Here is a 23409-nt window from a genome sequence, read left to right as displayed (position 1 = left end):
TACAAAAGATTAGGCTGTCATCAGCAAAAAACAAATGACTTAAGCAGGGGCCCCGGGGGGAAGTAGGAACTCCAGTAATAGTCCCTGATTGTACAGCATGATGAAGAAGTGAACTCAATGCTTCAGCGCATATAAGAAACAAATATGGTGATATAGGATCCCCTTGTCGAATCCCCCTAGATGGTCTGAAATTCCCCACTGGATTCCCATTGACTATGACAGAATAACTCACTGTTCTAACACAAGTCATGACTAGCTGGGTCCATCTAGGAGAAAAGCCCAGTTTACACATCATCCCCTCCAGAAACTCCCACTCTATTCAGTCATAAGCCTTGGACATATCAAGTTTCAGCCCCATGTACAAGTCCCAATCTTAATATCCTTTTACATTGCCGCATGAACGCTGGCAGAGGCAATTGCAAATTCATATTGTTTGTCGAAAGTTTAACAATCTCGGCTCTATTTTAATAAATATTTCAATACGGCGACGTAGTGGATGGACCATCATGTGGAGTCTGCAATAATTAATTCCAAATTAGAACCCAAAATTGGTGGTGCTAATGGAATTAAAATGTGTGGCCTCAACCGTCTTCTACACATTATCTTTAAATTTATTATAATATTCATTTATGTGCACATGTACATTGGTTAAAGATGGACACTCTTTTTACTTTCCAACTGCAGTCAATTTATTATTAAAACAAGCCATCAATTTTAGATAATTTTTAGTTGGTTTTTCATTTGTCATATAAATTATTAGTGCAATTATATTTTTTTATCAGGTTTTTTTTTTTTTTTTTTTCCTCTATGGACTTGAACAATAGTTACAATACCATTGCAGCAGAGCAAATGAAAGACTACATAGGCCCAAAACAAGATGGGCCTTAGTGAGCTGTATGTCTTGGCCCAATGGTCTTTAGTACGTGTACTTGAATTCATACTTGGGCCAGCCTCAATAGGCTTGGCCCCAAGATATCCGTGTCTATAAAACTTAGCACTCCATTTTAGATATCAAAAAATCTTAAAACACAACCCAAACTCAGCAAAAAACAAATGATTTGGGATGAAAAGTCTATGAAACACAACGAACTCAAATTTCTACCACAAAAAAGCAACAGCAAAAGAACAAAAAAAAAAAAGAAAAAAAAAAGGTCCAAGTCAAAGGTTGAACCGAAGGAAAAATGGTCTCATATTCCAATAATTTGATTATTCTAGAATTGTTTTTCCAAGATGGTTCCTTAGAAAATTCTTTTAAGTAATGCTATTCTTCTTATCAATTTCACACCGATTAATGTGACATGTTTTAAGTGGCTTAAACGTCAACGGAAGTGTTTTTTCAAGATGGTTCCTTAGAAAATTCTTTTAAGTAATGCTATTCTTCTTATCAATTTCACATTGATTGATGAGACATGTTTTAAGTGGCTTAAACGTCAACGGGTATGAAGTAGGTGTGATTAATGCATGCAAAGAGTAACATTACTCAATTCTTTTTGTTCATTTGGCCTAACCATATTTCACCCAACATAGAACAAAGATATAGTTTCTTGAAAGAAATTGCTGAATCGCCATATTCATAATTATGTACATTTTTTTTTTCTAGTTTCTTCAGTCTGCAGCTACTTAGAGGCTTGACCTGCCACAATTGCATGGGAAAGACCTGAAGCTCAAGCTAGTTGGCCTTTGAGTAATCATAAACTTTGTTGATTCTCCCAAGCTTATTAAACAATCGTATCATTTTTTATGGTTTCTACAGCCGGGCTCATACTTGTATGATATTGTATATGGTCCCTGCTTGGCCCAAAAATTTCTTTGTGCGAGGCATATTATATATTCATGCTAACTTAATTACACTTTCTACCCCGCCCATAGGAGATCCTCTCCATTTTCAAGTGAGATTGAGATAAATAATTTCACAATCAAGATTTAATTTTATTGCATCTAATAGTATATATGATACCTCGTTTGTGTTAATATATTCTATTGCTAAATGAGGTCATTCCTCGGGAAGACTCGGGCAATTTCCGCAAACTCTTTTCCTACTCAAGAGAAGTAAAAGTAGTTTTGTTGCCGTTCTAAAGTGGTTTAGCTTAACAATCACAGCAGGAAGGCAGATCAATTCTGGGGCTTTTACATTGCACCCACTAGTTGAAAATTGATGGAAGGTCTCAAATTTAAGTGGATGTAGCTCCCATTGATATTCGCAGGTGATAATCTCTCTAAATTCTGATAGAAGTGCCTAGGAATGTAATAGGGTCAGCTCAGAGTTTTGGGGGGCACTAAACCTAAATCCAGATTTCACTCCCAATGCCTACCAAACAAAATTCTTTCCTTTATTGTTCGAAGATACGAAGCATTGTTCCAAGTGGCACATAAGTTTTTGGCTGGACTAAGGGTGTCTTGTATATCTATAACATTATATTGGCATTCAATCTTTTACAATTTTCCTAGCCAAATCCAAATTTGACCATCTAGTACGACCATGAATAGTCAAAAGACCACATGGGAGAGAGGAAGAAGGGTGCCTTGCACAACATGCAAGCCAAAAGGGTTGCCAAACCACATTTTTTTACTGCAAGGGTGGTTCATCCACCCCCATATCTGGGTTGGAGTGACCGAACCACTATCATGGCCAAATGAGTGGTTTAGCCAACCCTAATGACCATGTTGGGAGTGGCTAGCCACACCAGTTGTTTGGAAACTCACCAAACCTTTCAAAGCAATTTCACAAGTGAAAAGATATAATTAAAAAAAAGTAATATCAATGAAAATGTCGGTGAACAATTGCAGACAATAATTGTACTACATTATTTTTTATTTTTTATTTTTCTGAATAATTGCACCATATTACTATTCTGCTGAATAATTGTTCCAGATCAATAAAATAAGCAATGAAACCATTAAAATTGAAATGGTTACTTCAACGTGGACCAGATCCCTGCTATTACCTTTCCAGATTACAGTTCAATCGCCGCAATTGAGAGAAGTTCATGATAGGACTCATGTACCCGAGTAGATATCAGGCTGCCTAATACTTGTTCGGGCAGGTAGGCCCTATAGAGAGCTGATCTCATGTAGGGGTCGGGAAGACGATAGCCAATTCCGACCCTGACTGCAATCTGGCCGGAGAATAGCAGCCAATTTTGATCCCTTCGTTTTAAGCATCTTTCTTTCCCCCAAAAGATAGACGCAGCCACAACCAAAAAAGACAAAAAGGGTAAGGGCACGATGCCTAGCACCCATTAGAGAGTCAAATGCAAAACTTCTCCAGCTCTCAGAGGTGGCAAAGCATCATGTACCATTAGGCTAAAATTATGATAATCTTCAAAGACCCCCAATTCGCAACAAAGTTATTATCTCAGCATTCGAATTATCCTCATGCCATGGAAGTTACTCAAGAATAAAACCCTAACTGAGATTGAACAATCAAATACTACCCAAAGAATTAGACGTTAGTCCAGCAACTCAATCTCAAAAAACCTAAATACAACAAGAATCATCTATAATTTGTCATGTTCATCAAAACCCAATAGTCAAAATCAACGAATTAGTCCCAAAAAAAGAGGAAGTCAAAAACTTTGGGCTCTAATAAAGAGCTCAATTGATATAACAATTATGGGTCATACGCAGGAAACACATCCATGTACAGCAAAGCAAATTATGAATCATCTCGAAGATTAAATCCTAAAATAAACGATTTAATCCACAATCACAAACCCGCACGGGCACCACCACAAACCCACAAATATATATATATATACATATATATATAAAAAACAGAAATCAGAACAAGACTATTTTGTCTTCTTGGGTGTTTTTCTTCTTTAGGGTTTTGGCTGGTTGAACGAACAAAAAAAGGGTATCTACCTCCCGGTTGTGCGGAGGATGGAGTTGATGATGCGAGAGAAGGCGAGGCGTACGCGAGGATAGGCTCTGAGGGTGTAGGTGGTGGTCTGGCGGACAAAGTCTTCAATGGTCTCCACGAACAGATTGAGGCTCCGGATCGGCGGCACGTACAGGGTCAAAGGCACCGCCGAGAAGGCCACCGCGAAGAATAGTTGCAGCATTGAGAAACAGCCCCAAAAGGTAACAATACGATGTTAGTGGTTTGTTTTTCGCCTTTTTTGTTTGTATTTTCTTTGTATGAAATATGAAAGGTTGTGATAGGGTGGTTTACCACTTTACCTCTATCTTTATAGTGGTTTCTTCAAAACTGGTGGTTTTGACTTTGACCTATTGGGGTGGGCTTGCCTTTTCTGGATGGATCAGGGAAAAAACAAACAATGTTGAGAAATTTTTCATATTATTATTTTTTTTTTTCAAAAATGAAAATTTTCATATTTGGAGCATTCTCATCCGGATATTATTTTGGCTTTGCCAATATATTAAAATGGGACTAAAATAACATTTGGTGAGCCCCGTTTATTCACTAAATATTCAAAAAGAAAGAAAAAAAAAATTAAAAATTCTCTTATATTCACTCTCCTCTAAAAAAATTCATAAAAATAAAAATTTAAATAGAATTGTAAAAGTTAATAATTTAGAAAGCTGAATATAAGTGCTTTAAAATAATAGGTCTCTAAAATGAATGAATGAATATATATATATAATATTTTAGTTAAAATTAAGAGTAAATTTGTTGGGCCAAATATGGATGGTAAAGAAGATAAAAAGAAAGAAAGAAGAAAATGATGTGGGCACCTGGTTTTGGACAAGTGGCAACCAAGTTTTGGGCTTTGGGAAGGCAGTATTTGCCCACCGGAAAAGTTGTTCAAGGTGGAAATACTCAAGTTTAGGAGACTTGGACCAATCACCGACTTTCGCTTTTTGGGTGAAACAGAAACATTAGGGTTATTAGATCAAACTTAGTTAAAGGATTGGGTCACCCAACAACCCTAATAAAATTGACCCAATAAAATTTAATTTCAATCGCCTATTAATGTTACTGTTATGTGAATGATATGTTCCGAGGAATCTAGACCTGAGTAATGTTTTTTATACAACTCTCACATAATTTTTGCACAACTTTAACTATTTTTTGTTATGATCAGCCATTAGATTTGTTTTCCTACATGTACGCTCTAAATATTCAATGGTTGATCTAAAAAAAAAAAAAAAATTATTAGAGTTGTGTAAGAGTTGTGCAAGAAACATTACTCATCTAGACCTTAAATTTTGATAGAAAAAGTTTGGGATTAATTATACTTAACTCTTTATTAATTGATCAGGGACTACATGACGTAAACTAAAAGACTTAGAGATAATCTCCTACAAGGACTTGGAGATCAACTCCTACAATGACTTAATTAAAGATTACACGACAGTGCTACAAATAATTAGATAGATAAGTTGATAACTATAACTATCATAATTTAATTAAAATACCCATACTCTAGTATAAACTACTGTAAAGATAACTTTAAGGACTTTAAGAGATACGTGCTTATGAATGGTCTTCTGTCCGACCAATGTCCTTTACCTGCGGTAGAATTCTACTTTCATAACAATCACGAATGATCGAAATGAAAAATTCAAAAACGTTTTAAAAGTCGGATTTGAAAATCTATGGAGTGAATTGAAATGAGACGATGATTCAGGAAATAAAATTATATTTACCCTTTTTTATAATTGTACTTTTTCGTATTTTCTGACAAATTAAAAATTTGGATGACAAATAAATACAAAAGACAAAAAATGAAAGAAAGTTGTAACCGATCATTAACTTCCATTCAGAATTTTGAAGCAACGTGCAGAGGCTAATAAATTTCTTTCAAGAAGCATGTCAACAATTTGTCATTTCTTTGTGACCCAAATAATTGGGCAAAAACTTGACAGCTGAAAAGCGGGCTTGGTCGGTAATCTTTTTGGGATAATTTATAAAAAAAGACATTGAATTATCGGCCATTATAAAAAACGGTACTAAACTATCAAACCTTTTAAATTAATGTATTCAAGTTTTGAAACATCTCAATTAAAGGTACTTCGTTAAGATTTACTATTAAATCTTACCAAAATTCTTAAAATACACGTATTTATTTATTTTTTTAAAAAAATAAAGATTTAGATATGAGTATTTTTTCAAATTCCGTTAAATTCTGACCAACATCTAAATCCTAGTATTTTTTTTTTCTTAAAAAAATTAGTGGTAATTTGAAAATTTTGGCAGGATTTAATAGCAAATCCTAACAGAGTACTCTTAAGTGAGACGTTTGGAAACTTGAATATACTACTTTAAGACGTTTGATAGTTCAGTACAATTTTCTCAAAATAGCCTATAATTCGATACTCTTTTGTAAAGTTATTTCTATTTGTTTTTGTTTGTTAAAAAATGTTTTAATGTGATATAAAGATTAAAAAAAAAAATGTTAGGGGCCTGCTTGGTAAGTAATTGTGTTGTGAAATATTTGTGTGTTGAATGGTAAGAAGTGATTGATGTGATATAAAATTTGAAAATATTTTTTAGAAAAGTGAAAAAGTTTTGTTTTGTAGTGAATTTTTTTATTTAAATAGTAATAAAATATGATTGATGTAATATAAAAAGTGTAGAAAAATTAAATGCTTTTTATTTGATTCTTTTGAAAAAAGTAAAAAGAAAAAGAAAAAGTTGGAAATGGTTTGTCAAAGAAGCCCCATTTTGTATTTAAAATTATTTGTTAATATATATATATATAAAGTAAAAAGCAAAGTGCAAAAAAACGTTGTCAGCCAAGATTTGGACATGGCACCACCAACGAGGTGAAAGGGTAAATAGAATCCGATAGTATCGTAGATCCACTTAACAGTTAACACGTATCCCAATTGTCTTTTCTCTGAAATGAGACAAGACTGGACTGATTGACGCACATCAATTATGCTGGATTGTAGACATACGAGGCTTGTTTGGCAAAGTCCTCACTTATTTTAAAAATAATTAATATTAAAACATTTTAACTTTATATCACATTAATAATTTTTTATTATTATTTAAATAAAAAAATTTACTATAATACAAATTTTTTTCACTTTTCTATACAAATTTTTTTTACTTTATATCACATCTATTAATTCTAACTTCCACTACCAATTCCCCTTCCTCTTCCCCTTCCCTTTCTCTTCCTTTACCAAACAAGCCCACGAAGAATGACTCATGTGGTGGGACAAACAATATACCATTACATGAGCACACTATTTACATCACTTTTTTTTTTTTTCTTTTTTTTTTTTTTTTTTCGCACTTTTTCAATAACAATCCATATCAAAACATTTTTATTACTTTTTATATCACATTAATAATTTTTTTTTATTACTATTCAAATAAAAAATTTACTAAAATATAAAACTTTTTTCTTTATATTTTTTTTATTTTTTTACATAATTTTTTACTTTATATTACATCTACCACTTCTTACTAACTCCAAAACATAATAACCCATTATTCTGACAAAGCAAGTCACTTACCAAACATACCTCAAAGGCTTGTTTGGCAAATACATGTATAGAATAAAGTAGTGATTTATTAATTTTGAAATTAATAAAAAGTGATGATGTGATATAAAGTAAAAAGAATTTGTATAGAAAAGTGAAAAAGTTTTGTATTGTAATGAATTTTTTATTTGAATAATAATAAAAAATTATTGATATGATATAAAAAGTAAAAAAAGTGGGAATGTTTTAATATTGATTGGTATTATAAAATATGAAGAAAAAAAAAAAAGTACATGAACAGTAGTCAGCACTACTGTGTTCCATTCCGGTGCTTGGCAAACAAGGCAATTCAGGAGATTGGAGGATTTTATAGCTCGCCTTTGGGTGGAGAGAGAGAGAGAGAGAGAGAGAGAGAGAAATTTTCTGACTCCATGAAAGTCGGTGCCCACCCCTAGTCTCTAGCTGCGTAGGGGTTGTACTTTTATAGTTAGTTAGGACCTACATGTTGACATGCCAATATTTCTCAAAAGGGGAATGATTGATGCACTACTAGTGCATAACTTGTACACTATCGCAAGACATATTAGGGTGGGACCCAAACATTAGGTCCTACCCTAATGTGTCTTAGAGTAGTGCATGTTTGGGTCCCACCTTAATGTGTATTAGAGTAGTGCATTAGTTGTATTCCTAGCATTTCCCTTCCTGAAATAGAACTAATTTTGCAAGTTGGAATGCTACTCATTGTTTGACCAAGATTTTTTTTTTAGAAGAGAATGAATAAAGGAATTTACTGATGTGATATAAAATTAAATTAAAAAATAATTATATTTTTTAAATGAAAAGTGAAAAAAAATTATTATTTTAATAAGTACATGATAAAAAGAGTACAAACATTAAGGAACTAGAAAAGAAGATGAAACAGCTTTTCCTAAACATGAGGAAAATGATCCAGAAACATAAAAAATGGGAATGCAGTCAGAATGAAGTCTAGTTGCGGCCTAGTTTGCCACATGATGGGCACAGAAGTTTGCACTTCGGTTGATAGAACTAGCATACTAGCTAGTTGTGGTGGGAATGAGAGAGTGAATGTGAGAAATAATAGAAGTAATACGCCAGTCTTGTGTAATCAAAGGATTCTGTAGAGCCAGAATGACAGTAGTAGAGTCCCCTTTTAAAATGAAAAAAGGCGCATGAAAAGAAAGAGCCATGTTTGTAGCTAGAAGGGCAGCAAGCGCTTCTCCATAAACTGCTGTGCAGGGAGGGCTGATAAGCGAGAAACAATGTGTAATAGTACTAGTAGAGTCCAGAATAACTGCTGCTTGAGTTGAAAAAGAATCTCAAATAGTAGTTTCATAGTTAATTTTGATGAAAAGAGAGCTAGGCCTGTGCCAAAAAGAGGTTGGCTTTTTTAGGAGAAAAAGAGAAAATCTTTGCCAAACACTTTCTAAATAATTTCAATACTTTAATAACTAGAAATTTGAGTAAAAGAAAAATTATTGAGAATCTCTATCTTATGGGGATATATCTGTCTTTGGCAGTCCACTATTTTGTCCACCATTTTTAGGATAGATAAATCCTACATAAACTCTTTCACATTTGATAGAAATTCGAATCTTATTTCGAATGTCCTCCAAACATTTGGAAGTTATGTCAATTGGTACAAAAAGAGTACACCCTCAATAAAAAAAGAAAAATAGCTACAACTACATAGCTCTCCATTCACAATGCATCTGGCAATAGCAAATCTTTCACAATGCATCTGGAAATAGCAAATCTTTCAACTACAAGTTGCTATTGTCTTATTGATTGGACTATTGCATGTGGTTAACTGTAAGAACTAAATACAATGTTAGAGCATTCCTAGTGGTTTGCCTAAAATTTTATCTAGAATAGCTAACAAAAACCCACTTTTGCTAGTTTAGCTAACCATTTTTCAACACCTTCTTCCATCAATTTATCTAAAGTTCTTTTCTATTTTATTAAAATAATCAATTTTAATTTGTATTCATTTTAATTTTAATCACATCGTCACAAAATTCTACAACACACCGTCGAACCAGAACTACACCAATCGGAACAATATTTGAGCCACCACCAATCTGTTGAACATCGAACCAGAATTGCACCTACCGGAACAAAAACCACCCCACAGAGCCGTCGAATCAAACCCATCGAACAGGAACCTAACACCGTTGAAGAACATTTGAGCCGCCAAATCGTCGCTCAACTGGTATTGGGCTGACAAAATTACCGCCGAACCACCAAACAGACAGTACTAGGCCGAGATCCACCGTTCAAGTCGCCACAAGTCGCCTACCGACGGTGACCCACCCTCCACTTCGCCCATATAGGTCCCTGGGTGAAAGCAAGGCCAAATTGATAGAAAGGAAAAGGAAAAAAAAGAAGAAGAGTATAGGAGAGAGAGAGAGAGAGAGAGAGAGAGAGAGAGAGAGAGAGAGAGGCATAAAAAAAAATGAAGAAAGGTGAAAGAAATAACAATAAAATATAAGTAGATAGGCGTTGCACTGTTCACAAAATGGTTAGCAATTCTATTTTACGTTTGTTATCTATTCTAGCCAAAAGTAGGTTTTACATAAACCACTGTGAATGCTCTAAGAGGAAGGGGGAGGAGCAAGACAACTTTTTTCCAAATGCTGAACGCTATTACCAAGGATTGAGATTCCCTACAAAGTGACATAAACCAACAAAGTTCATCATTCTTCACAATAATGGATTTGACTTCTGAGGATAACAAATCTTTTACGAAATCAGCTCAAAGTTAAGATACCATGATGATGAAAATGAATGGTAGTTGAAGGAAAAGGATATGTCATCTTCACACCTTTATGAGCAATGGCGCTTACAACAACGGAGAAAGCTTCCAAAGCAATCTCATCGTCATAAATATCCCATAAATTATAATCTACGGTATCAACAATAGGCAACATATCCTCTACAGGATGCTATGGTAAAATTGGTTTGGGGAAAAAGTAGAACATATCCTCTACAGACCTCATTGAGAAGGATTGAATTCTGCAGGATTTACAGAAGTGGAACTCGAGTGGCAAGTGGAATTGGATCTAAAAGCAGCATCATCAAATCAGAGCAGCCACTGGTTCATCTTCCTGCTGTTGGTGCTTTGAAAGCAAAACCACTGCATCAGTACAATTCCTTTAATGATATTCCGTGAACCAGAATTCACGACCGATACACAGCCTTCGTGAGACGTTAATTACACTCATCTAATTCTTTGTATAAATTTTGATTGCCTGCATGATAACCGGCAACTTCTTCTCCTAGTCAACCTCCAATAAAAAATTAGAACCGTCACTACAAAGTAACTTGCTTTCTTGAGATTTCCTAACATATTATGTACAACTACGACTACAAAGTACAACTACATTAAAGCAAGTAATTACGAAGCAAATAGCTCATTTGATCTTCTATCCAAGATAGTACTTCAAACCAACTCAGGGAGAAGTCATGCACATTAGCAACTTTTTGCATACTTTTCGCAGCTCAAGGGAGGGATCCGCCGTAGATATACTTGAAAGTACAGATCTTGCTTCCAGTAGTTCTCCTGATATACTCTCCAAAATCACATCATCGCTGGCCAAGAGAGATGCCACTAGCTTTGCACCTGCCATCCTTTCCTGATGCACAATAGAAGGCAAACCAAGATAAGCAATAAATACAAGAATATTTCACGTAACTAGGTTTGCCCCAGTTTTTATTCAGTGCGCACCCACTTCCTTACCAGGCTACCAGCACAATAATCAACTTAATTTCTAGTGAAAATCACAAAATCCCAGCTAGATTGTTGCTTGTACTCACCAAGGACGTGTCCAAATCATGCTGAAAACTTATCATGCCACCCCCCACCCCCACCTCAACCCCAACCCCAACCCCCAATTCCCCCTAAAAGATAAATATGCATGTGCACGCATGCATAGGTGTGTTTGCGCGCCCACACACACAGTCATTTAGGTAAGAAAAGGGTACCATTTGAGAATTCGAGATAACAGATACTTGTTAAGCTTGTACAAGACAGGATTTTATTACCTTTTCTGATTCTTTTCCGAGAGCTTTTAGTGAGAGTTTAAGAAGATCAGATGAGTAAGGAAGAACTGCAGATTTCAGATGGTAGACGGCTGAAAAGAGAACCTGGATGCATGCAGCTCTAATCTCTGGCTGCACTATCACCTACAATATTTGATAGCACTTTTAAGAAGCAAGCAGGAGAAGAAAAGTGATATAGAAACACACCCTTTACAAAAAGTCAAAGCAATCAGGATCTCTACATTATGAACTCAATAACTGAAATACCTCAACAGAATGGATAAGATATGGAAAAGCCTTCCGAGCAAAGAGTTTCTTGCCAGAGTCTGAGATTTTCTGGCAAGCACTGATGAGAACATTAGCCATGCACAAACGAAATGCGAGTTGGAATGGTGCCTCAAGAGCACAGTTTTCATTAGCCAACTCGGAGGTCGAAACATCTTTGTTCTCAATGTATACAAATTGATGGATCACATAACTGAGTGTCGAGTTCCTTGAGACAGCATCCCCTGCAATTTGAGAAAAATATATCAAATATGCCCTAATGAGCAATGTTCAGGTATACTAAGGACAAACCAACCAGTACCACCTTTCTTCCCAATATTGCTAATCTTCTCTGAGGTGGAGGGGAATGATTCTGGATTTCTGAGTTCAGCACATATCATCAGTGCTAGACAATCAATGCATCCATGTTGTGCTTTCGAAACTGTGGAAACAATATACTTACAGTCACTACTCAGCGTAATGACAAGAGGAATCAGTAGAGAAATAAAGTAATCAGTTACAAACCTTCATCCCCATTCAGTGAAGGCCATAACAGCACTGTTTCTAGTGTCTTCCTAATCTTGAGCATAAGAGGATGGGTAACTGAATCCTTGCCTCTGATCTACAAACCAGAAGAAACTTTACATTGCTGTGGCATAAATGGAATTGATGATGCTTAGAGTTTAAGCAGAGAAGAAAAGCAGTTCTCAAATGCAAGAGTATAATTACCATAAGAGAAGTGCAAACTGAAAACAAACAAGCTTTTATCTTCAGCAGATCCTGAGAAGCTGCTGCATCCTCCAATTCAGAGCAAAGAATTGGAAATAGCACCTACAGACTCAAAAGGCAGAGAGTTTAGTCAAACATAAAAATTGCAAAGACCAATAATTAAACGCATAACAAGAAATGAGAAAGCAATATCTATGTGTCAAAGTTTATATTATTTATATAATATGTTATATGGCAGGTTATTCTTTATACACAATGCATAGAGCGAGGCGTGTGTGTGTGTCTTTGTACAAACGTTTGTGTTTATACAACAGAGAAGAAGCAAGAAGGGAATTGTTCTTCTAACTCCTTTGTTTCCTCAATCAACATGTAAAGCTGTACCCCCACAGAAATCTCGCACCCTAAACAATTAGGCTTTGAATATATTAGTCTTCAAAGCTTAAAGTTGCATATCTCAGGGAACTTTTTTTGAGTCGGAGTTCCACTTTTAGAACTTTTAGTGATTATATTGGAGGGACATAAACAATTGATTCCGGCAAGTAAAACCAACACAAAGACCTCATTTGAGAAATCTTTAAAATAAATAAATAAATAAAGGAAACACCAAACACTCTCGCTAGCATAAACCAAGTAATATGCACTAATAACAAAGTTTGGCAAAGTTGTTGCATACTTGGGGGTGAATGCGACCACAGAGCTCAGCAGCCAGTTTCCGTACATCTTCAAATTCAAACTTATGAAATGCCCTAAAGAAAAAAGAAAATGAAAAATCAGACTCTCTCCTTCAGATTACTAAAGCTTGATTAAGGTTATGCTAGTGAATCAACCTGTTTAAAAGGAAAGCAGCAATACTGTCATGATTTTTGGTATCTCCATACCCTGGGATCACCCCAAAAAACAAGCAAAAGTAAGTATATTAATCGATTATGACAAAATATATGCAACCAGTAACCGAAGGCTGTGAATCATGATTTTCACGGATGGAACTAATAGATCAACTTTGATTTCTACATCATTCAAATTTCAGAATATAATTAGCATTACATAGATCTCTCTTTTGAATATGCAGAGTTCGTAGATAAGATCTATTCACCAAAGCTCATTTGTTGAATTCAGTTTCAGACTAATGCTTCCAAACTAGGCATGGGCAAGACTGATGCTCAGCTTCAGGAAAATTGTGTGATTAGCTCTTTTGGTATATCCTGGTATTTAATTATTGTTAAAAGAAGCAAGCTCCAAGATTTTTTTTACTTTCTCCAATTTATATGTGCCAAAGAATAGTTGGAACTTTCTCTTAATATTTTGAAAAAGAAAAGCTGTGATATTAAATTTTAGGATTTATAGTAGACAGTTTATTTTGAGAAATAGGAAGCTTCAGTTGGGGTGAAGAGAAAACTCAGACATGCATCCAGCCAAGATTTGGCCAAGAATTACAATTTGCAATTAAGGTAATATTAAGCATAGTCTAAAATCATGCTTAAATATAAGGAAGCCAAAACTTATGGACAAATTTCTTCTACTACTACAAATGACCCACATACAGAAATCTCAGTAAAGCGTTAAAGCTGTCGTTATATCATGTAAAATCTAAAGGATTGAACATTAATGTACATTAAAAAAAGGAAAAAAAAAAACAGAAGAAGAAGAAGAAGTTAATGCTTGCTGATAGATGGTAAAATATGCAAGTTAAAACTTATCAACTACTATATTCTACAGTAAGAAAAATATTAAAAACAAACATCATCCACATGATTTTGAAGTCACAAAATGAAGTTGACAACTATGAGAAAACTATGCAATCAATTGAAGGAACTCTAAATTGTAAAAAGATGAGGAAAAAGGGGCTTATAGAAGCCAGAAAAGCATACCATGCAGAATGCCTTGAATAAGAACTTGATCATACATGATGGATGAGTTAAGGTCATTAAAAATTCTCAGCGGAAGCATCCTAATTATGAGTAATGGGCAAAGGCGCTCAAACAGAGATTGCTGCATTTCCACAGAATCGTGATTGATATATGTTCTGCTCTCCCATCTGGATAAAAAGCTTTCATCAATCGTGCGAAATGAAATGAGTAGAATAGGTCAGACACAAGAAGACAGCCACTTTGATAGGAGATCAAATTCTTTAAGGTTATATGCCAAACACATTTAACACAACAACAGATTCAGCATTTTGTGCATAACAGATGCAGCTCCCTTTTAGAAGTGTTTGTGCTACTTAGATCACAATTGTACTTAAGTAAACCAGTAGTTTACCGAAAAACTTAATAGATTTGACAAACAAACAAGTAATATCTGAAAACAAGAAGTACACACATAAAAAGGAATAAAAGGCAGGATGTTGCAATTAAAGTAATTTACTCACTCTTTCTGTCCTTTCATATGCAATAGAACACGATACATGACTACATCACCAGCTTCTCCTAGGTGTTCACTTATATAACTCAGAAACCTAACAATAGTTGCATTTGATGGCTCTGCAAACATCTTGTCTATTAATGGTCCAATCAAACAGTTCCAGTCTTGAACCTGTGATATTTAAAAAAAAAAATCAGAAGCTGAGAATTTTTTTGAGAAGCAAATGCAAACATTTTCAAAATTTGAGCAACACCCAATTAATCCAGTTTGTTTCACTGAGATAGATACAAGGAACAGTTGCAAAAGCTAGACACGAATAGACAGAGGAACTAGCATAAAATATCCGCCAATTGTTTGCGTCACCACATATACAGAAGCAATAATGTATGAAACTGTTAACCCACTAAATTCAGTGGGGTTTGCTAACCATCCCCCACCCCAACCGGAAAGACCTTAATGAGCATCAAACTCAAGTCATCGAAACTGAATAATATTTATATAAACAGAATAATGAAAACTCATCCATGTCCATGTACACGTCCCTCTGCATGCAACCATATCTGACGAGTAAATCCTCAAATTCAAACACTCCATACTAGTTTTGTACCCATACATTCTCATTGGTTTATTCTTAACATTGAAAGAAGCAACTAAGGCACATCTTAGAATGCTACGTATTTCAGCGATTGCTAGATATGCTGCAGTTTTAGATGTCATCAGGTCTTCTATCACTTGTTCAGAGACAACAATTTGAAAAAACAGACAAATATGCATTAATTCAGTGAATCACTAAAGGGCAATAAAGGGAAGAAAAACAATTAAAATATAATCAATTTATAGTAGCATCAATCTTACACTTTTTGACCACTCTGGGATCAGCCTAAGCACTTGATCACTATCAAACTTTGATCCTGCCACAGTTACAAATGAATGATTATAAATTGGATCTACTTTTTCTTGGCCAAAGAGAACAATAGAACTCTCTAACAATCAGAGCAATTAAGAATAGAGCCTAATCCTGAGTTTAATTATTGCCAGGACGATAGAGCATATGAGAAGAAGATTCAGAACTTTATAATGACTTGGAATAGAAAAGATTCTCACAAGATTCCAAACATTTCTATATAGAAAAGATTCTTACAAGATTCCAAGCATTACTATTCTTTTAGAATCCAAAATAACCAAAGAAAAACGAAAAGCAGACAGAAAATGACGAAGGACAAAGAGCTTTACATAAAATTTGATTGATGGAAGGATGTGGTTTTTAGATTTTGATTTTCAGGGAAAGATAGGAACCACAATTCCAAGTATGTGTTTGCTGGAACTGGATAGGAGTTGCTAGAAAAAGGAAAATAAGAATCTAGGCATTACACCTAGTTTTTTGGGCATCATGCTTAGGACTTCCTTGGCATCACAACTCAAAAAAGGATTGCATCACACAAACCTCAAGAGCATAATTGCTGCAATATTTTCATGAAACTTTTTCTCCATTGATTTGAATGCATTACATTAATACTTACAAAAAACTAAACTTAACCCTTGTATAACTTGGACTTAATGGACTTTGACTACTAAGCTCATGCAAAATAACTATTATAGCCCACAAATTGAGATCCAATAACAAAATAAAACCCAAAATAAGACCTAATGGACCATACACACAACCAATGTCCAGAAATATTTAAAATAAAATAAAATAAATACCCTTTACAAGTAATAGATCCATCATCTTGGGACCAGCATTGAGACATTCAATTCCAAAATTATGTTTTGACAATTAAAGATGGTAAAGGACACTACATAAATCACATCAAGAAAGTGGTCATACAATCCAAGGGAAAAAATTATAGGTAGACTTAAGTACAGAAGAGAATCACGCATCTGGCAAATTGTGTCATTAAGACGAGAGAGGCAAACCTTCCCCTGTATCTCCTGTCATTTGCGGAAGATCTAGGCTTTGGTTGAGGTTGCTGCGAGAAAAACGAGGGAAAAATAGGTGAAAATGCTGTCTGATGTGCTACTATTAGAAGCTTCAACTGACCATATACTTCCATAAACAAAACAACTTTCATTTTGATCTGGATTAATCGAACCTTAAGCATTCGAAGTTGAAAAAAAGGAAAAAGAAAACAAAAGAAAAGGCAAGATACCTCAGACAGTCTAGCAGCATACAGATAACTTCAACTTTCTCATTATGATATTTGAGCACCTTAATGAAGGCATCACCAGCAGATGACTGGACTCTTTCATCTGAAGAGTAAACAAGACGAACTAATCCTGGAAAAACGAATGAAGGGTCTGCCAAAAAAAAAAAAAACAATTAAAAAATGCAGAGTACTGCAGTCAAAACGTCAATCTTTACTAACAAATGTAACAGAATAATTTCCAGGCAGATTATATTACAAAAGCAGATGGCTATTTACAGTTCTTTACAAGAATAATTTACAAAACAATAACTTCCAACAGAAGTAAGATTGAAACTAGCAGGTAATGCAGATCATATGTATTACCTATACAGTGGAAACCATATGCATAACTGATACAGAATTAAAAAAATAAAAATAAAAATAAAAATATGGAAACCAAACTATGAAAATACATTGATACAGATAATTTAAGTCATATATACATACATAACACACATATATGTTTGTATGCATATCTTTTTCAAACAGAAGCTCCAACTCCGTTTTGGCAGATATCATACGTAAATGGAAATATGATGTGACTGCAGCATGTTAAACAGAGATTTCAATCAGCAGAAGGGGTTTAGGAATCGAATGTCGAGGCTCTACCCAAATACTTGAAACTGAATCATGAATTTGTCCTCCCTCTCCTACCTAACCTTTTGTTTTATTTTATGTTATTTTGATTTTTATCTTCTTTATTGATTTCTTTCTGTTCAGTACTTCTGATCTCCTGTTTGTGCACGGGGAATCAATTTTTCAGTTGAAACTTCCCATTAGTATCTCTAGATGTATAGCTCAAAAGAGGAAATGTCATATTTTTCAGTTGCCTGATCCATTTAATAGTAATATGCTTTCACAACATAAGGTGACTAACTTCCTGAAATGAGAACCATATGCAAATCTGAGCAACAGTTGTTAGTATTTATAGCTTAAGCTCACAAGGGTTTAAACAAGTATAAACATTCATGTATTCTATCCCTTAAATTAAATAGTTGAATGCCAGAATACAAAACAAATTTCATGATCATGGTGAACAAGACTTATCATAAAACATTTTAGATAGTCAAAGCCAACCTATCCTTGGAAGCAAACTAGATGCCTGCTCACGAATTACACTTTCTTCATCTCCAAGGCACTCCAGCAATCGGTTTGCAATATCTTGCCTGCCATAGTCATAGAGAGGAGACTTAGAAAAACACCAAAAAGGTGAAATCATTCGATATTACAGGTTAACTATAGCTACTAGCGTAGTCTTATACCATTCCAAATGAGAAGGTTCATTTATTGAATCAGATGATATGCGAATAAGTTCAGATATAACGTCAACAGCATTCCTCCGCTGCAGAAGATTTCCAGATGCAATCTTCTTTAGAACTTCTTGAATGCACTGACCGTCTCTGCTCCTGGTGAATCATTAATGTAAGTGAGGTTTTAACCCCAAAGAGAGACTATTTGTTGCTGCACAAAGTATTAGAAGGTGAAAAGAATGGAAAGAATACACTGAGCAGTATTCTGCTATGAGCATAACAACAGCTCTAGCAGTGCCATCCCGCTCGTCTAGAAGGTTAATCAGCAATGGGAGAACAGAATCTGTCAATCTAGTGTCAGCAAGACTGCTTCCAGCTGAATAGGACTTAAAAATGACCGCCTTTAATATGCAAACAACCCCGTCTAGCACATCTTCATCAGGACAATGAAGCTTCAAAACAGGAGAAAAAAAGAAGTAGGCATGACCATTAGAACACAATGGGTCAAACTAAAGTTATTACAAGTTCCTAATTGCCATTGTATGAATATGAAGAGGCCCAAGATTGAATGCAATCAATCTATGTATCAAATTAATCAAGAAGCACCTAATCTATCACAACAAAAGGAGAGGGCCATCTTGCCTGTTCAAACCCCAATAGCTAGAGGTCTAAAAACAGACCTAGGAGAACTTCTATTACCTGTTGTATAACCTAGAGCTAACCCATTCTGATATCACCATGACCAAGTTTTTACAGAGTTAACGCATGTATTTTTTGTATTATCACGCCCAAACATTACAAAAGGTCTAAATTTTCAAAATAATGTCAAATCCACGTCAGCGACATTCCAAGACATGTCAGAATTAGTCACAACTCCCCTGCAGCTTGCACTGTGGACAAAGCTAACAGATTAATAGGGTACAGGACAAGCAACACTAACTGTCCAGTAGATATCAGAAAAGGTCATCACTCAGTACTAGACCCACCGAAGTGGAATCCTGGGTGTGTGTCTTTGATACGGTCCTAACTTTTAGTAATTTTTGTATGTAGTGACTGCTCTCAAGACTCAAACCCACACACTCACACTTGGTAGCCAGGGACTTCACTATTGCTTAAGACAATGGCCCCTCAAGCAATCAATAAAATAATATGTATATAAATTTAAAAGGGAATATAGGCTTAATTTGCATGAACCATAGACTTGTATACGACTCTTGTTCAAAATAACTGTGATTTTCATGATCTCAAGCATAACTACCTGTGGCAAAAGAACATCTGATATCTGCATCCCATATTCCATGGTTGTGCTTTCAAATTTTTTGCTGTCTAAACGTCCCAATAGAAGGCATAAACAATTGAGGAAAAAATTTCTGGTCTCTACAGCACCATCCTTACTATCGATATGCCCTCCAGTATGGTTGTCTGTATAATACTGCATATGCTTCTTTGTATCAGCAACTTAATAACTTCATTTAAATGAAAGGAGAGATATATGAGTCATCACAAATACAATGTCAAAACAGCAAAAAAAAAGTACAGCCAGTAATTCTGGATGCAGTTACAACTTACAAGAATACATTATTCTATATTTAAATATTTGACACTGTCAGATCCAAGTTAAAGAATGACCAGGCTATACCAAAATTCCGCATCACCTTGATTAGATCATGTAAAAAGAAATTATTTCTTACAGATAAGATGTGAAAGATTGAGAGTTTATTTGACAAACAAAAAAGAAGTATCATGCTACTCAAAATGAACAGACAGATGATGCTAAAATATGGTCTACTTAACCTGGATGCCAGATAAATACTGGTCCAACAGTTCTTTGTAATTCTGAGAAAATTTCTGATCTTCCAAGTGCAATAGCATGCCATAATGTTTCCAACAAGAAGAGAGCAACGTTACTCCAGTCTTGAGAATCTTTGAGCCTGTCTTCCATGTTACAGACAAAAGAAATCACAATGTATAGAAAATTATACGTACTAAGAGATATGATATTGTCAAAAGCATGCATTGGGTATTGGACCTGCCTCATCTTGAAAGCAACTGTAATGCCCTTTTATCCCTTGCAACCACTTTAGCACTTTCTCTAACCCTTTAGCATGTAAAGGTCGACTTTTTCTGCTCCACTGCAGAGGATGGTAAAAGCATATATGCTGTTATATTTGATTGTCATAACAAACTTCAAGTATCAAGCAGTGCAATCAAATTAGTATTGGAAGTAAGTAACATGTAACTTTGAAAGAGTAGAATGCTGAATAAATATTTCAAGAACCATGTCACCAAATAAAGCAATGCTTTTGTTTACCAACATGTACAGTCTCTAACCTATTTTCATGGGGGCTTTTTTAAAACATAACTGTCTAAAATATTCACTTTGCATGAAATGACACACCGGTATGATATATATATATAGTCTGAAATTCCTTCCTCCAAACCATCTATCAGGATTCCCCGCAAAAGTTCCCAATTCTATTGTGAACCTCATGGAGGAAAAAATACTAGAAGGCTTGATGGCAAATTGTGAAGTAAAGGAAAAAAAAAAAAAAAAAAAAAACTGGAGAAAAACTGGAAACATATCACTGGAAAAAACTTTCTCCTTAAGCAAAATTCTTGATTCAATGAAGCATTAGAATTGCATCCAGACAGATGGTGTTAATATCAATTAGTTTTCTTTTTGCTCTTTTTACAATTATTTTCTTTGCTCAGAGTGCATATCATAATTAATGACATCCATCATAATCGCTCATACAGGAAAAGTGGATGTATCACTAACTCAGCATCCCCAACTATTACTAAATATAGGACATAAAACGAACAAGAAATAAATAAGTTCCATCTTGGAGCCAAATAAAGGAAACATAAGAATAGAACATACAGCAAGCAGTTTCTGCACTATATTAATGAGTTCCTCTAAATGATCCCAAAATAAATATTCCATCTCCATGTTTGAGACTTCCAAAGGCTTTGACGCTGGTTTTGCTTTCTTATCACTTGCCGGCACTAAAGTAACCACCCGATTCAAAGCACCTGAATTCGATGTTGGCCTGTTACTCAGAACCTTTTTTGTCAATGTTTCAGTGAGAGCCAAAAAACAATCAGCAGCAGACACTGCAAGTCGAGATGGCAACTCAAATCCATCCTGCAAAGTACTACAGAAACATGCGGTCAAACAAACAAAAATACATGGAACCGAATTGCCACTCATGGTTTCAAAGGGCACACAACAAAAATTGTCACATATGGTTTCAGAATGTGTCATGCATACCTTCCTTTACATACAATACTTAACAGACGCGACATACACGAACAAAGTATCTTCAACAGATCATTGTACCGCTCCCTAATTCCTGCCGTCAGCAAAAAAATAAATAGAAAATCCATCAATCCTCATCATCAAGGTCTAGTAATCTTAGATTATACAATGGACTTCCAATTCCACAGATAATTATATAATAATAAGGTTCTACTCTTTCTTTTGAATTCTTCTAAACACACCAATTTACAAAAACTAACACACACAGGTATGAGAGCATTAACAAGGACCTGGATTAATTGAGGCAAATAATACATTTAGAAAAAACAGAAAAAGAGAAATGGGTGTTTTACCACTCATCGAATACTGAGAAATGGAGCTCTCATACTCGAGAAGGTTGCGGATGAGAACGCACCAGCCAAGGGCTATATAACTGTCGTCTTTTCTCACGACGATGTTAGCAAGGTTCGTCGCCAAAGATTGGAAAAGAAGCTCGTCTTGAAAGAGCCAGTTCACAAGTATAAGAGCCTGCCCTCCATTCTTCGACTCCTTGAACCTCAATGTCTGTTTTAAACAGAATTTTTTAAAAAAAAGAAGAAGAAGAAGAAGATATACTCCATGTTTTAAATATGAAAATGAGCAACAAAATCTAATTACATGTTCAATCATGGGAACGAGAATTTGATCCAATGCCTCCAAGTCCTCGGCGGCGTCGTCTACATACTTGTGCAAAAACCAGAGAGAGTGCTCCAAAGAACCTGCGAAATTCGCCGTCAGAGTAAAAATACAAGCTTCAAAGACCAATACAGAAGATACTCAGGTGGAAGTCCGCGTGTCTGTGTGTGAGAGTGTGAGTGTGTACCGAGCGAGGCTATTTTAGGGTCAGGGGAAAGGCGAGAAACGGCGTCGTGGAGTTTTCTGGGGCGAGCGCCGAGCAGAGCGGTCACGGCCCGGCCAACCGTTAGGGAGACCATGGATTCCGGAGGCACTGATTCCCATATCAGTCGGTGATCTTCTTCCATTGCTTCAAGCAATTGAGTGTGAGCTATTTACATAAATCTCTTTCGTCTTCGTTCAAAGATGTGCTCGGATTGAGAGCCAATTGGGGCTTGCTTTGTTCTGTGTCTTCTGGAGCACTCCACGAACCGGCGACGAGTTCTGGGCAAAGCAGAATTATGACGTAACCGACGTCAGACAACTAAAAACCGACGTCGTAGCTGGTCTCGCTTTTGCAGTAAGCTGTAATCAAGCTTGAGCCTAGCCGAGAATGAGATGTTCAGGTTTTATTTATTTAATTTAATTTTTAACTAGTCTATTTTGAGTTTATTATTGAGCTAAATAATTTGTTTTTTCTTGAATCATTTTTTTTTTTTTTGCTAACTTAATCTTGTTAGCGAAGTGTTCAATTAACCTATTCCTCTCTTGTATAAAGTAAATATTATTATTGTTTATTTTTATTTTATAAATCCATATTACTTATTAGTTAATTAATAATTATTAAGATTTTATCATTTAATTTAATTCTTAAATAATCCGGTCTAAATTTATATGATTGATTTTATAGTATGTATGCAAATTTATTATGCATACACATACATATATTTAAATATATACATAAGAAATAATACGTTTAAAACTTCTGTATAACTCTAACAATTTTTTTTTAGGACTCACATGTAAAAAATAGATTCAATAGTTAATTTGAAGGAAAAAAAAAATGTTGTTAGAATTGTACAAGAATTTACAAAAGTTGTAAATGTATCACATCTCTTTATACATACACATTTATATCAAGACTTACAATAATAATAATTCAAACTATATATATTATATAAGACAGATAATTCCTTTTTATTTAAAATGTTTTGACTACGTAATGCTATAAAAATAAGAAAAATAA

At 34.9% G+C, this 23409-nt stretch overlaps 1 protein-coding gene across 1 annotated transcript; it reads right to left on the bottom strand.

Moving 5' to 3' along the window:
• Positions 1 to 10194: 10194 nt before the first annotated feature.
• On the bottom strand, positions 10195 to 22758 carry LOC133873146 (uncharacterized). The gene is made up of 24 exons (XM_062310875.1): positions 22372 to 22758; positions 22167 to 22267; positions 21863 to 22073; positions 21522 to 21603; positions 21132 to 21405; positions 20280 to 20382; positions 20045 to 20181; positions 19509 to 19682; positions 18503 to 18702; positions 18263 to 18406; positions 18078 to 18166; positions 16965 to 17112; positions 16732 to 16784; positions 15670 to 15725; positions 14822 to 14985; positions 14322 to 14488; positions 13281 to 13332; positions 13127 to 13199; positions 12454 to 12555; positions 12250 to 12346; positions 12050 to 12166; positions 11728 to 11969; positions 11464 to 11604; positions 10195 to 11054 (listed from the first exon to the last, which is right to left on the bottom strand). The coding sequence occupies exons 1-24, from the start codon at positions 22529 to 22531 to the stop codon at positions 10872 to 10874; spliced, it is 3270 nt and encodes a 1089-aa protein (XP_062166859.1). The 5' UTR covers positions 22532 to 22758; the 3' UTR covers positions 10195 to 10871.
• Between the last annotated feature and the right edge of the window lie 651 nt (positions 22759 to 23409).

This window comes from Alnus glutinosa, chromosome 7 (assembly GCF_958979055.1).
Source record: "Alnus glutinosa chromosome 7, dhAlnGlut1.1, whole genome shotgun sequence".
NCBI lineage: Eukaryota > Viridiplantae > Streptophyta > Magnoliopsida > Fagales > Betulaceae > Alnus > Alnus glutinosa.
The sequence above is the reverse complement of the archived record's forward strand: the minus strand, read 5'-3'. Positions and strand labels throughout refer to the sequence as shown.